Source organism: Notechis scutatus, chromosome 1 (genome assembly GCF_049901735.1).
Source record: "Notechis scutatus isolate UNSWTSFEM ecotype Mainland chromosome 1, rNotScu1.2, whole genome shotgun sequence".
Classification (NCBI taxonomy): Eukaryota; Metazoa; Chordata; class Lepidosauria; order Squamata; family Elapidae; genus Notechis; species Notechis scutatus.
In genome coordinates, this window is record NC_142009.1 from 185,991,062 (window position 1) to 186,007,840 (window position 16,779).

Genomic DNA, 16,779 nt, shown 5'->3' on the forward strand with positions numbered 1-16,779 from the left:
GTTACATTCAGAGAGAGAAAGGGGGGGGGGGACAATTGTAGGATCTCTGTCACTTGTTTTCATTTGTAAGGAAAGGTCTACACAATTTTAAATCAAGGGCAAGAAACAAGGATACAGAAAGAGAACCATGGCCAACTAGAATTGTCCTATTGTGTTGGCTTCATGGTTATTGTAATCACATAAAGGAGATGGCACGAAGAAGGCTGGAAAATCTTGCATTCCACATGTCAGCCCTAAATCATGTTACAAATATCCTTTTCCAGATTAGTCAGAATCTGAAAAGGTAGATTGTCACATATTTTCAGGAACATAGTTCAAACTATGTCAGGATTTTTAAACAACGTTTTGCTGAACTGAACCCATCAACTCATATGCCACAATTTCTTCCATCTGAGTGTTTTCATTGACCCACTAGAAAGTATTTGCGCAAATGATTTTGAAAATAAGAAAAACAGAACATATTCTAATGGTTTTGGCTGAGAGAAATTATAAATTCAGTTTAAAACCCAAAAGAAATAATAAAATGCAAGTCCTTAGCTTGATTAATAAATTCATTAGATGACATGCTCTTGACTGGATTAGCATATAGCCAGTATAAGTGCTTTTTTTTTAATTGCTGTCAGTTAACAATACAGCATAAAGGGAAAAATATAGTAAAAGAAAAAAAGAAAGCAATAGAACAGCAAAATGATAGATCCATGATGGTGAACCTATGGCATGCTTGCTAGAAGTGGCATGCAGAGCCGTTTCGGCTGGCATGTGAGAGGTCCCCCAGAACAGACCCACTGCACATCTGCGTGTGCCCCCTACCAGCTAGTGACGCGCACGCAAGCACAGGGGGGAGGGGGTCCGCATGCGCAGAGGTGCATGGTGCGGGGATGCGCACATATGGAGAGGTGTGCGGCGCAGGGGGTTGCACATGCATGTGCAGAGGCATGCAGTGCACGTGCGGGGGGCAGGGGAGTTGTGCGCGCATTGCATTATGGGTTCAGGCACACACACGCGTGCGCGCACTTTCAGCATGTGACGAGAAAAAGGTTAGCCAACACTGTGATAGATGTAGGATTCCCATACATATGTATACAATTTTACACAATAGTTTCAATTAAGGATTATTATATTCCATTATATATCACTTGGGAGAATTGTTAAGACTTATCTGCCTTCTGTCTTTTTGAATTTTGCTGGCCACATTTAAGTATAATGGAACACAGATAGATTTAATTTAGGCTAGCTAATATTTTCTTTGTTGGAAAGAACATTTTTACATTTCTTTGGGACTAAAATTGAATAAGATAAGACTCTTCTCACGGCACAACTCTGGATTGGTAGGACTCAATCAAAGTAACCTTTTCATCTTCTGACTGCCTTTTGCCAGGAAATTTATTTTTAGAATCCTAGTTTTGTACTAAACTTTAACTGTTTTTTACATGTGCACAACATTATCAGATGAAGATATATTCTGTAGTGCATGAAATATACTGCATAAAATACTATGATGAAGCCCCCCATTTATAAAATGAATTTGGAAAATGAGAATGAAATATATAATATTGAAATATATACGTTTTTAATAAATTCAGTGCTTGTTTTGTCTGATTGCATAGCTCAAAAAGTAATACATCTATCTTATGTGATGCCAAGGGTAAATCAGTTTCATTTCCATTTGAGAACTAAAAATACTTGTTATAGAGTTTCTATTCACAAAACTGTTATTATCTTTCTGTTTAACTGACAGGTTCTTGAGAGGCAGCGAGCTGTAGTTGAGTTTGAGGTCAATGAAGATGACATTGATGCTCACTGGTACAAGGATGGAATTGAGATCAACTTCCAGATTGAGGAAAGATACCATTATGTGGTAGAAAGGCGTGTCCATAAGATAGTCATCACAGAAACTAGATATACAGATGCTGGAGAATATACCTTTTTAGCTGGAAAAAATAGAAGTTCCATCACTCTTTATGTAAATGGTAAGATAGAGGTTTATCTTGATATAAATATTTTGTTTTAACCCCTGTACCCCTGGTGAACATGTTACACACTCTAGCTCTCTTTCTATGCTACTTTTTATTTTTATTCAATTGCACACGAGCAGAAAAATTCTCATATTTTTAATTCTCCATGTCATATTCCTGCATTTTTATTTGCCTGCCTGCTAAAAATCTTCACAGCACTGGAATTGTTCTATCATAGCCTTTTTCCTGGTGTATGTAAGAGACTTGTATATTACCAAGAACAGATAACTCAAGTAATCAGTGGATGTGCAATTCATGTGTTTATTATGTTCATATATTATTGAAGGCCACCTGAAAAGCTTTGTGACTGAACTCAGGTGCATTAAGATTCATTCAGATTAATATCAAAATAGAATGAACCTTGCTACAAAGATGATGATGATGATGATGATAGTGATGATTTCTTGTTTGAATTTCAGCCCCTGAGCCACCTAAGATTGTAAAGGAGCTCCAACCAGCCACTGTGGAGTCTGGGAAACCAGCCCGATTTTGTGCTGTTGTGTCAGGCAAACCTCAGCCCAAGATCTTCTGGTACAAAGATGAGCAGCCTCTTTCTCCAGGCTTTAAAGTGAAATTCCTTCATGATGCCCAAGAGTACACCTTGTTGCTGATTGAAACTTTCCCTGAAGATGGTGCTGTTTACAAAATTGAAGCAAAGAATGACTATGGCATTGCCACCTCTTCAGCTTCCCTTTCAGTTGAAGGCAAGTTCTTGCCATTCTCTGTCTAAGGCAGGGGTGTCCAATCTTGGCAACTTTAAGACTTGTGGACTTCAACTCCCAGAATTCCTCAGCCAGAATTCTGGGAGTTGAAGTCCACAAGTCTTAAAGTTGCCAAGGTTGGACACCCCTGGTCTAAGGCTTTCTGAAATGCATTGTCAATATTGTAATATGTGTGCTTTTCCATGGAAAACTAATAATCACTTTTATTTTTTTTGCTTTAGTTCCAGAAGTTGTTTCTCCTGACATAGAAGTGCCAATTTACCCACCTACCATTATTACACCGCTCCGTGATGCTATTACATCTGAGGGACAATCCACTTTCTTCCAGTGCAGAGTTACTGGGACAGGTTAGTTGTATTCTTCGATCTGAAGACAAAATATTCAGTTGAAATCAAGTTTCTCTACATGATACAGATATAACTATCTCTCTCTCTCTCTGTGTGTATCTAATCAGCTAATTAAAACTTTTCTGTAATGTAAAAACATTATAAAAGCAGTGAAAAACTCAAATCATTTTGGTCTTTTAAGTACAATACACAATTTAACATGTTTTCCTGGCTTTAAACTTCAAAATATTGGTGCATTGACAACTAAGAATCTTTAAATGGTACTGTGAGCATGAAGAATGACTACTGGTAGGATTGTTTTAAAAGATCAATTTTTTTCATACATTTGCATGCTAATTCTCTCCCTCCCTATCTTTCTCTTTCTCTCTCCCACACACACATTCAGTGTGTGTGTATTTGGGTATACGTCCTGATGTACAAATTATATGTGCATCTGTGGAGAATGATGAAACCAGCCCGAGTCTCTTCCAAACTTGTCTCTATCTTGTCTCCCAGAACATAAGGAAATTTTGGCCCTCTTTACTCATATTAATAGGTCTTACCTATTTCCCTCAAGGACATCTCTCTGATTGCTAGCAGTGCTTTCTTACTTACAAAAGTTGTACACATGTCAGAACATGAGCAAATCTTTTTAAGTTCAAAAATAATTATCAGGAAAGAAGTAATCCCGATCCTAAAAATTAACAACTTTTTAAAAGTGGGGAAAGTGAGGAATTACTTTAGGAGCAATTTAAAGAGGAACAGAGGAAAAAATCCTATAGTTGTTCATTTGATCATTTATCCTGCTTACTGAAATGTTAGTTGTAATGGAGAATGAGGATCATTGCATCTTTGATTAATTAGCCTGTACCAGTCTTCTATAAATCCATAAACTAGCAATTGTGTGAGTTACTGTCCTCATATATCTGGAGGGTTGTAGAAATGGAATAGCATACGATGTTCTGACTGTAGTTACTACTAAAATTGCCTTGCTCCTGCTGTAAAATTTTAACAAGATTTGCAAATAAATGCTTCCATATACCTGGGCCATATAATAGTAGCTACTGGCAGGAAAAAGGACACATGGGAAAACAATGCAAAGGCAGTAACAGAGTGGGGAGATTTCAGTATACTGTTTTAATATCCAATATCCATTTTAATTCTGACTTGGATAATATAACAAGATCCCAGTGTTTTCATTAGTTTCCTCATTAAAAATGAAAAAACCTCAATAGACTTTTTTTTTTCTTTCACATTTTATTTGTACTGGAACAGACCTCAAAATAGCGTGGTATAGCAAAGACAAAGAAATCAAGCCATCCCGCTTCTTTAGAATGACCCAGTTCGAAGACACCTACCAGCTGGAAATTGCAGAAGCTTATCCAGAGGATGAAGGGATTTACACCTTTGTTGCCAGCAATCCTGTTGGCCAGGTGTCAAGTACAGCTACTCTCAGGCTGGAAGGTACAATGTACAACAGAACCTGCCCTGTATTAATTTGCATGTGTTTAAAGATTAATACTCATTCATAAACCTACATGTAATTGTCTTCCATGTTCACATCTTCTAATTCAAATAACCATTCCCATTGTCTGATGTCCACAGTATCCATGTTCTCTCCAAGGTATAAGCTTTGCCAACTTCACATTGTTTCAGTGTTCCATTCATTTAACTCTTCCATTCTGTTTCCAATTACCATTTAGCCTGGACCAAAAAGAGCATTTTAAAAATCCTCTTTATCATGAGCAGATTTATTTATTTTTTCATCTCAATAACTGAAAGCAAGAAGCAAGCAAGCAGGATCCAGAGAAGCCTGCTGACTTCACGTCTTTATTTCATTTCATTTCATTTCATTTATTTTGTTTTCTTTTCTATACTTTACACTAGACCACCTTTAATTTTGAGACTGCTGTTGTTCAAAAGCAACAGCCCAAAGATGCTTTCTTTGGGTACAAAATGATCACACCAAGAATTGTGCACTATTGTTAATATAAGAAAAAGGAAGAAAATTATAAGTAGGGTTATTTTTCTTCTTTGACCTCTCAAGTGTACAAAAGCTGATCTATGATGAGCTTTAAAAGGAATTTCTGAGGATGAGGAAGTTGTTTCTTTTTGGTCTGCATGTTTACATCTGTAATTTTGTTACATTTCCATATTAATCTGCACTTTAAAAAATTCTGGTCCAAACATAGCCCATATGTATTTCAATGTGTATTTCCTCTCAAAATGGTCACATAAGTAAAATATGTATTTTGACCCATGTAAACTGACAAGAACTGCACTGCCGTATATAAAGAAATATGGAATATAGTGGATAGATTGGATCCTCAATTTATTTCAGAAAATGTAAATGCAATAATGTTATATAATCATTTTCAAAACATCATAATCCAGGTTTCCCAAATAGAGCATGGAAGTATCGGCTGTTCAGAGAATTTGGTTCAGATATCCCACAAAGCATGTCCAAGCCTCTTTGGATATCTTTGGATATATGCTATGATGTACTATATGTGTATATATAATCAATGTTGATTATATAGACATCATGGTCAATGTTGACCTGCCATGATGTATGTGGGTATGTATAATCAATGTTGACTATATATACATCATGGTCAATGTTGAACAATGTGATGTGTGTGTGTATGTGTGTGTGTGTGGGTGTGTCTGATCAGTGTTGACTATATATACAACTTGGTCAATGCTGACCTGCCATGATGTATGTGTGCATATAGAAAATGTTGACTATATATACATCATGGTCAATATCGGACTGCTGTGATGTCTGCTTATATATGGTCAGTGTTGATTATATATACAGCACATGGTCAATCCATGTATGTGTATAGGTAGTCAATGTTGACTTTGAATTGAATGGTTGCCTTGACATTGTTAATATAAATGACATTCAATTTATGTAAGACAAATGAGAAGGAATGCCCACTTGACCGCAAATAGGTACATTAGCATTCCAGTATGTTTTTAAAAACAAAGGAGGAATTCTATAGGTAATGTACCTAGGTTTCTACCACATCTTTAACAGCGGAATGTAGGGAAAAGAGTCACTCATAAATCAGATGTGAATGTTTGTCAAAGCAATAATCGGATTTTAGATTTGCGACCTTTGATCCCAGACTGAATCCTATTTTTTGTTTTGGGTTTCAATGATAAATGTTGTCAGCAAGGAAAGGAGGAGTATAATGGAAGACCGATAGGAGAACAAGAGACTGCTGAGTAGGTGTAAGCAATTAAAAGGTGACATGCTTCTTTTCAGGGCTTAAGGTTGAAGAAGGTACCTCCTATTCCCAAAGGCATGTTTCTTCATCTGTTTCCATTAAGAAGGAATCCGTTGGCCAAAGGCCCGCCTTTATCCAGCCCATTTCAAGCTGTAGCATATGCAACGGGGAAACAGTCAGATTCCAAGCCAGGGTTTCTGCCAGGCCACGCCCAGAGATCCTCTGGTTTCATAATCAGCAGCTAATGTTGCCATCCAAAGATGTAGTTTTCCATTTTGATGAGTCGACCGGTACAGCCATATTGATAATAGTAGATGCTTTCTCAGAACATGCTGGGCAGTATTCTTGCCAAGCCAGAAATAGTGCTGGAGATGCAACTTGTACAGCTACACTTACAGTGACCTCTGAAGGTAAAGCCCCATTTTTCTTCCTAGGGATTCAGTTTGTTGCATAAACCACACGTTCCAGATTGTGACTAATGACATCCCCCTCCCCTCTTTTCCTCATTTCACACTTTTTTAGATGTACCGTCACTAATGTGGGTAGAATTCTAGCAGTAACCAAATAAAACACTCTTCTCTCCTCTTCTTTCAAGTGTCCGGTTGTTTAGTGTTTGCCTTCCTAGCTCTATATTTCAGAGTCAACTCCCGATTTATAGAACTAAATAGATGCACACTTCAAGATAGGGAGGTGTTGGCAGTTGGTCAAATTCTCTGAGGTTTGCTCTACTCGGTTTTAAAAGGAAAACATGGGGACCAAATGAGAGATGTCAGTTGTTCTCTTGGGGATCATAACCTCCTTCAAATTGCCATGGACAATGTCGCAATGAAAAGAAGAAACAAATACTCATCCTATCAGCATGAACACCCTTCATTTTCCATTCATCATTCATTTGTGGCTGGAGTTTCTTATGTATTACGCTTCCTACCAAAAGTGCCCTAATGAATGCACCTGGCATGCCGGCCATACCAAAAGAAGATGACATGTTTTGTTCTCATCGTCTGTGATATGTAATTTTGTTTTTAATTGGGCAATTTAAAGGGAATTCAGTATTAATCATATGTTTTGTTACTTGATTACACAGTGCAAGCCCTAGATAGGCAAAGTTCTGGGAAAGATGTAAGAAAATCTGTCCAGGACAAATCAGAACTTTACATTACTTCCCCTTTTGCAAAGAAGGAAAGCCAAGTTTATGTAAAGGAAATTCAGTCAATGCAAGAGCCTTCAAAAGAAACGCTTGTGCAGGTGTCTGGTGGAATTTGGAAAGCTTCAGCTGGGAAAGAAGCAGGAATGCTCCAGTCTACAATCATAACTCAGAAATCAGAAAGTGCCAAAATAGGTACAACCTCAAGTCAAGTAGAAAGAGAGACTGCTCCAAAGATTCTACTGAAACTTCAGGATCTCACCGTGAGATGTGGTGACACTGCTCAGTTTATGTGTGCTTTTGAAAGTGAGAACTTCAATGTAATTTTATGGACCCACAATGGAGAAATGCTTCAAGAGTCCAAAAGAATAAGAGTGTCACAAAGTGGAACTGTTCTGTTTCTCACCATTCTTAACATCCAACTTCTAGATCAAGGATTATATAGCTGTAATGTTCGTAACGACTATGGAGAAGTAACGACAACTGCTATACTAACTGTAGAAGGTGGTTATTCTGATTTTTAACGTTGTGTTACTTAACCTCATTATGGCTCATCACCTCGCACCTATGGCTTCAGTGCTAGCATTTGATTTAGCCTTAATTATTCAGTCCCACTTTTCCCATAGCCTTTATCTTTAGGCCTTGGATCCTAAAATATGTGCATGCTTATTTAATTTATGTAACTTGCTTTCATGCCTCTTTGCAGCAAGTTTCTACACTATTGTATTATTTTCCAAAAAAGAAGATCTAATCTGTTCCAGGAAATTGAAAAGTGTTCTGTAGAAAGTAAAGTAGAAGGATTAGATTTTTAAAATACATATTTATCAGAAAATTAACCTTTAATTTAGCTGTTCTCACTTTGGCAGATACTGTCTTTAAGCAGATGTAATCAAACTCTGAAGCATGTTCAAATTAATATAACTTGTTTTTATTTTAATGGACACTTTTTTCCGTTAATATCTATATAGATTTTCTTTCAAAATCAGAATCTTAGAAATGTAATCAACACAAATGCCAATTAATTTTCTTCCCTTTGCTGTTCCACATTAGATGATTATGCTATTAAGTCTTCTGGATAAATCCCCATTTCTTTTTCAGTACTGTTAGTATCATAATGCAATTGAAAATTTTCCATTCCTGGCAGATTATATCTGAATAATAATTTGTATTCTTCTGAAGGCTAAGCATTCCTTTTTCCTCTTTCGGTTACAAATGACCTGGAAGTACATTCAAAAGAGCAGGAATATCATCCTGAAAACAAAATAGAAAAAATTTAATCCATTCAGTTAGCTCCTTCCAATTGATTTTTCCTTATTTCTGTATCTGCATTCCAGGCCGTGAGAAAGAAGCTTTGATGCCATGATAACATTTGTAAATTTAATATGAACCTACTCAGAGGTGGCATTCAGCAGGTTCTGACCAGTTCTGGAGAACCAGTAGCGGAAATTTTGAGTAGTTCAGAGAACCGGCAAATAGCACCTCTGACTGGAGATTTTACAGTATCCTTCCCCTGCCATGCCCACCAAGCCACGCCCACAGAACCAGTAGTAAAAATATTTGAATCCCACCACTGAAGCTACTCCTGGCCCTCTCGTGTCTATAATAAAAAAATTCTGAAGAATGGCAACAAGGAAATAGACAAAGATATATTTCTGAATCTGTTCTAGTTCCTCTGATATCATTGATACTAAAGCAAAGGACAATGACACATATTTTTTCTAAAATGAATAGAACCCTTAAATGTGGAACAGAATAGTAAATGGAATAAGATCTTATTGCTTTTTGCACTAACATGCTGAACATTTTACACCATAGTAATAACTTTATGTGTGTGTATCTTTCAATGAGATTTTGAGTACTACAAAACTTCTAATCTTATCCTAACTTTATTCTTACCTAGCTAAAGAAGCGCAAACCAGAACAGTAACAAAAATTACCCTTGAATCAGATACTAAAAGTGTAAAATCAATCAAAGAGTCTCAATTTAAAGCAGCCTACGAATACAAGGAACAATCCTCCACAGAAACTTCAAGTGTGACAGTATCTTCAGCTCAAACAATCGAACCAAGGATCCAAGATTATTATCCTGACATAGTGCCCTGTGAAGAAGACATTACAGAACCTAACACCACCGTACCAGTCTTCCTTGAATCTCTGCCCCCAGAAACCTTGGTCAAAGAAGGAGATGATATCTCACTTTTCTGTGTAATCAAAGGTGTTCCCACACCTTGTGTATTCTGGCTGTGTAATCAGTTAATAGTTGAGGAGTCTGCATTATGCTCTTTAAGACATGATGGTCCCCTATGCAGTTTAAAATTACTGAAAGTTAATGAGAATCAGAGAGGTATATACAAGTGCAGAATAATTAATTCTGCAGGACAAGCCGAGTGCAGCACACATCTGAGAGTGACAGGTTGGCAACTGCATGTTCCTTCCATATACAATCTCCTCCTGCACTGAAACCTGCTTGCTTCTCAATACATGATATATACTGTAAAACAACTGTGGATCAATGAATATTTTCATCACGTTATATTAAAGGCATGTGAAAGGCATGATGAATTACCCCACCTCCCCCCAAAAGAAGAAGAAACCTTTTTATAAGTGTGGATGAATGGAACACTCATTTAGCTTCACTTTTGATAGACTTAACTGGGCATCTCCTGGCATGCACAAGTCTGTATGTTTGTGTGATTTCTTATATAGCAATGCATCATGAAAAGTTCTTCCATCATAGCATTCAAGTGTTTCTTTTTCTTTGTTGCAGATCTGGAAAAAGTTATTCAGGAGAAGATAGAGCAGCAGATTGAAATGGAAATTAAAGGTACAGTTTCAAAAGGATGTTATACTACATTTAGCGTAAAGGTTCAGTGACCACTTTAAAAAGCCTATAAAAGCAAAAATATGTATTCTGAGACATTCAAATATGCTGCATGTTTTTTGGGGGGGGTTGTGTCTAAATATGCTCTAGACATTTTGCACTACAAAGAACTATGAGTTTTAAAGTAGATTTAAAGCTTTCATTTTATAGATCTGCCATTTTTATTTTCAGTACATGCTATGCAGCTGGTTGCAAAAGCTTTCCTTTTACATATCTCCTTCTAATGCATGAGGACCCTTAAAATTCCACTGAATTTCTAATAATAATTTAAAACATTAAATTAATTTGTCAGTAAAATTGGGGTGGCATTTGTTTATGAAGTGGTTTTATGCAAGAAAATAAAGCGACCAATTTTCATTGTGCCCTCCTGTTGTATGCATTTAATTCTCCATAGTAGATTTCTTACCTTGGCTTGCAGATAGAATAGTTGGTTATTGTTGCTTGCTCCTTTTTTCTTTATTTTCTTCTTTTGCATTACATTGTGAGGTTAGCAGCTGTATTAGTTCGAATAAACGCCTTCTCATTTTAGTAAATTGCTTATAGTTAATTTTTAATAGTTTTGAAAATAATCTTTTAAACTTGTTTGGCCATCATAACTCACAAAAAGCTCAGAAAGGGCGTTTATTCTACTGTCTGCAAGTCAGGTAAGAATCTCCCCCCCCCTCCTTTGCAAACAAAACATATAAATTAAATTTTAAAAAAAGCTTTTGGGGCGGTAAAACATGCACTCACAAGAACATGTCCTTTTGAGATTCATTTTTACTTGTTGCTGAAGAAATTTTCCACAGTTGGAAGAAAGAACCGACAGTGAACGATTTTCAAGTCAGAATCATTAAAACAGAGCAAGTGTTGCGTTTATTCGAACAAATATGGTGAGTGAATTTTTTTTATGTATTTGGGATGAATTTGTAGCATGCTCATTATTCATTTCTTTCTCTGTCTATTTGATGGAAGAGCAAAGTGTGCTGCAATATAATGTTATTCTCTTGCAGAATTGTTCTTTGATGAAGAGCCAGAATGCACAGCAGAAAAGTCCGTTGAAGAAGAAACCTTTGCTGATTCAGAGGATCTTCTGAGATCTTTTTCTGACCAGAAGTGTGCAAGTAGAATCAAAGCTATGGCCTCTTGTCCTGAGAAACTGAAACCTTCTTTCCTACAAAAATTAAAATATCAGTCAGTTTTGGTTGGAGAACCAGTTGTTTTCCAGTGCAAACTAAGTGCTTATCCATCACCCAAAGTTACGTGGTTTCATAATAACAAACAAATCCCCCAAAGTCTACGAAAAATAATAAAAAATAAGAACTGCATGGATATGCATGATTCCAGTCTAGAAGTTAAGGGTGTTCTGGAAGAGGATTCAGGGAGCTACAAGATTTTTGCTATTAATAGTGAGGGTTCGGCTGAGTCCACAGCATCTTTGTTAGTAATTCAAGGAAGTGAACAAAATGCCAAATATCTAGAGTTTCTAAGAAAGTCAAAATGTACCCGGGAACATATAGAACATATGATGCAGAAAAAGAGAGATGATAGGGTTAAGGTTGACCTGAGATGTATTGGTTCACCATTTGATAAGAAACAGGAGACTGAGAAAGCTTTAACTAATTTGTCTCCTACCAAAGGAAAGGTAAGAACGATTAGTTTTGAAAATACACCATCTTTAAGACAGGAACTTACGTATGACAATGATTGGATAGGAAAAAAGCATCTGGTTAGGGTAGGAAGTGACAAAGAGTCTTTGCTTGATGATGACATCAGGCTGAAGCTACAGCGTCTTCGTGAGGCAAAGAAAGTTATATTAGAAAAGAAAAAGGCATCAATTGAAGAGCAATATGTGAACAATGTTGGCTTTAGGAATAAGAGAAAACCATCAACTCCTCCAGTCTGCCTGGTAGGTCAGGTAGGAACAAAGAGGGCTGTCTTTCAGACAATTGAGCAAATCAATGAAAAGAACACGCCACGCCCAGAAGAACTGATCATAGGACATTCCAATAGAAAGCTTGAGAAAACTTCAGAAAAGTTTCATGTTAGAATGGAACAAATTCTCGGCCTTTCTACATCTTTCCAGGCTTCCCCGGAGTCAGACGAAAGAAGCAGTACAGGAAAAATCTTCCAAAAACAAAAGATCTTTAGTGGAACAATGAAACAGGAGGTTCTAAAACCAGTTTCAAGAACAGAAAGGATAGGTAATACTGATGTCCAAGCAAAGTCATTAGAAACACAAACCCAATTAGAGGAACGTGCTAAAGATTTCACGCCTATGAAATCTACTAAGAAAACCCCCTCCCCTCTGGTTTATGTACTAATGACAGATAATGTCAGTGAGACACAAAAACCAGAAGTGGTGATGTCTGATACAATTACATTTAGCATCAATGAACCTACAGCAATTTGCAAGAGCAAAAGTGTTGAAGTGGAGAAGTCAGTAAATGAATGTTCTTTTGAAAGCAAAGAAAATATATTGGAAGGATCAACTGAAATTAAGGAATCTTATGCACAAGTAAAGACTCCTCCAGTGCAACATTTGGAGCCGTGCCCTCCTTTTTTTATCCAGGAAATTAACTCTCAGGAAGTAAGTGAAGGAGAGAGTTGTACTTTCAGCTGCGCTTACCAAGCGTATCCATACATCACAGTCACTTGGTATAACAATGACAAACCATTATCACTAAGCCAAGATTGCAGCATTAACACCACAAAAAATCATTCTGCATTGACATTCCCAGCTGTTACTTGCAAGCAGGAAGGTTCTATCACTTGTGTGATATTTAACCAATATGGAACGGCAACAACTTCAGGCATGCTAAAAGTGAAAGTAAAAGAGATACCTGAATTGGAACAGTTTGGCATATGTAAAGTTAAATTATTGCCAGATTATACAGAAGAGGAAGAAGAACTTAGTTTGGCATTTGACAGTAGGAAAAAATATGAACCAGTTTTAAGTGCTCCTAGTGAAGCCACCCTCTTGCTTCCACAATTTCATGTTCATCAACCTTCCATTTGCAAAACAGATCAACTTTCTCTTCCATTGGAAATCAAAGTAACTGCCCCAACCCCAACTCCAGAACAAGGAGAATTTAAAGAAGTAATTCAGACCGAATTTATCTCAGAACTCCCTGAAGAACAAACCTCCAAAGGAATAAAACATAAATTTAAATTTTCATTTGATAGAGTTCATAAACCTCCCAAAATCTTAAAAGAAATTCAACCAAATATTAGGTGTACAGAAGGAGATTCGGTTGTACTCGAATGTCTAATGTCCACAGAATCTCAAGTAGTAATAACATGGCTTCATAATAACCAAGCTTTGATATCCAATGGCAATTTTTGTTTTGAAGAAGGAAATGGCATTTATAGGTTACATATTTGCAAAGTTTCCTTATCAGATGCTGGCATTTACAAATGCATTGCTGAAAACAATGCAGGTTTAGTGGAAACTGCTTGCAATCTCTTAGTAGATCCCTCTCAAGAAGCATTTTCCAATATTGTAGATCAAACTGACTTTAGAACTTCACAAAGCCAAGCCAAAGACATCCAAGAACAGGTTACAAAAGAACCGGATTATTATTTTGAATCCTCAGTAGGCCTAATGAAGAGCAATTTTTACAATAAACAACGCTGTGTAAGCCAAGGGTTCCAGAATATTAGTAGGGTGGATAAAATGCAGGTGCAGAAGATTCCTACAGATCATCAAGATCATCAAGAAATTGTTAAAGGAAGAAAAGGGAGAACATCTAGAAGCCCCATTATTGGCAAAACTGTTTTGCTCCATAATGGAAAACACTTAAGCTCTGGTGAAGAAGCAAGAAAAATGGATCAAAATAAAGAAGTAATGGGGAAAACACACACACAAAAAGTTGTATTTGAATTAAAAGAAATTCTTCCCATTAGAGAAAATATTCAAGAACAAATCAAATGCCAGGAGCCTATCAAACTATGTGTAACTTCTGATAAATTGAATATCTCATTTGATGAAATACAGAATGAAGAAAACATGGGTAACAAACAAATCAGACTTAAGTCAGAGGATGCACATATTAATGATGAATATTTTGTTTCTAAAATAAAAGAAACTGATAGAAACAAACAGAAAATAGCCATACAAGCTATAAAGCAAGATGTTTATCCAAAGAAAGATATTGCTAATGAGACAGAATCTATAGACAAATTAGAGTCATATTCAGCTTCCTATGATACTGAAGCTGTTCTTCAAAAGCAGAAGGAAAATATTGTCAAAGGTATTTCAGAATTTGAAGTAGTAATTGTTTCCAACAATGACAAAATAATAGAAAAAGTTGAGAATAAGTCATTAGAAGAATTTCACAAAGAAAGTCAACCAAGAGAAAATGCAATAAATGAATTAAAACATAAATCATTTCTGGAGAGAGAAACTGTTTTCAGTCAATCCATTCAGCAAATAGAAATGAATACAGGTGTTCTTCAAGACCAAAGAGATCTTCAGCAGGAAGCAACACATGCAAAAGGTCAATGTTCTGTCTCTGTTTACTCAGATATAGAAACTGATGAAAGACATCTTAAAAGCACAGAGGCTGAGGTTATGAATAACGCACAGAAGATTGTAGCTTTAGAAGAAATCATACCTTCTGATCAAGGATTTTTCAAAGTAATTGAACTTGTGAAACAAGAATTTAAGGAACAGCAACATTCGGTGCCATCCACAAATAAGAAATTAGAACAAGGGCATCCTGATGAAGAGAACAATAATAAGCTAAAAGAAGCAATGCAGCCAGAGGAAGTATGCTTCAGAAAACTTTATTTTGCCTCAGAAGGAATGATAATTGATGAACAGAAAATCACAGACAATAAACATCAGATAATGCATCCCACTCAAGAAGATTCACTCTCTATGGAAGCCAACATGGAAAAAGAGCATATTCAAGAATGTGCTTTCTCAGAAGCTATTCATCTAAAATTAGCTTTTTTGAACACAGAAGATGCTAACCAGCAGCAAGAAGAGAAGCTATCACTGGAGGAAAGACCTCTAAAATTTCCATCTTTTGCTTCTGGGGAACTAGAAATCCTTCAAGGACATGAACTGGTTTTCACTCAAGAGGTTTCTGATGACAGCCAAGTCCCCCTTAAAAGCAGTTGCCAGCAAAAAGAGCCCTCGTCCCAAGAAAAAGAATTGGAAACACAAGAGCCAATGTTTGATCTAAAAGCACATGCAGCTATTTTCTTCCCAGAATGTTTGTTGAAAGAGGCTGAAATGTTGCAGAAGGTAGAAACATGCCCTTTTAGTCAGAAGTCTGCTTTTGAGATGGTGGGGATAGAAACAGAGAGTTTCATAAAACAGATGGAAGACAAAAATGTGTCAGGAGAAACCATTTCTTTACCTGAAGAACTTTGTCAGAATGATAAAGGAGAGTTGAAAGAAGATAATACCACAGAACAGGAGTTGGCAGTAGAAGCTGAACTATCTATAACTCAGATACTGAGGAAGGCCTTAGAAAACACTGACATCTCTATTGAGCATAGTGAACACAAAATAAATATTTCTGAGGGAATACCACTTAGCATGTCAAGTGAGGCCTTTATGAAGGAGTCTTCAGAACCCGCCCCACATAATAAATATCTTCAAATCACAGTAAGAGAAACTGGTATCCCTGAACACGTTGATACTTCAGGGTTGACAGTTGCAGAAACAGATAGTTTTATATCTGCTATGAAAAAAGCTGCATTTGAAAACGGATTTCAAAGTGTTCATAAAACACAAGAAGAAAAAGCATTGGTCACTGAACATTCCTTTATTGAGGAGACTACAGACTTTTCTTTAGAAAAAAGCAATAAGCAGAAATGTATTGATACCCAAATAATAACAGAAGAACATTCTGTCGTTCAAGAACCACCTGATACTTCAACCAAGGAACTTTCATTATCACAGTTCCTCCTTTTATTAAAAAATGAGTCAGTTATAAGTCAACATGAAGAGACCAAACCCATACATAATCTTGAAGAACAAGAGCAAAGCTCAAAAACCCCAAGTGAAAGACAATGCATTGCTGAAATTGTCAGGCCTTCACTCAGAAAGCTAAATGAAGAAACTGTTCTTTCATCTCAAGAAATATGCAGTTCTCCTGATGGGACAGATGTTTGTTTTACAAAATATTTGCTTGCTTCTGGTGAAAAGAAGATTCCCGATGTGAAAGAAAGCTCATCAAAGATTTTAACCCGAGAAGGATCTATCACCTCTTTGGAGGTTGAAGATGTCACATTTAGCACCGTTTATGATTATTACAAACAACAACAAGAATTAGCACGCCCTTTGTCTCCTGAATCAGAAATGTCTATTGATATTGAAAGCATGAACGGAGATGAAGTAGTAGAGTGTGAGAGATTCTACACACCACCTTCATCAGTGGAGATGTTTGAATCACTCTCATCTTCTACTTCTTATCATACACCAGTTGGTACCCCTGAACGATATTCTACTCCTTCAAAGG

General features: G+C 36.6%; 1 protein-coding gene across 1 annotated transcript in view; it reads left to right on the forward strand.

Annotated features, from left to right (window-relative positions):
- The window catches only part of TTN (titin), a 311,277-nt gene that overhangs the window by 49,532 nt on the left and 244,966 nt on the right, over positions 1-16,779 (forward strand). Inside the window, exons 41-45 of the mRNA XM_087950422.1 lie at positions 1,739-1,970; positions 2,435-2,719; positions 2,959-3,084; positions 4,339-4,527; positions 10,211-10,267. Of these exons, the coding sequence (XP_087806548.1) occupies positions 1,739-1,970; positions 2,435-2,719; positions 2,959-3,084; positions 4,339-4,527; positions 10,211-10,267 (889 nt within the window). The remainder of the gene's footprint in view (positions 1-1,738; positions 1,971-2,434; positions 2,720-2,958; positions 3,085-4,338; positions 4,528-10,210; positions 10,268-16,779) is intronic.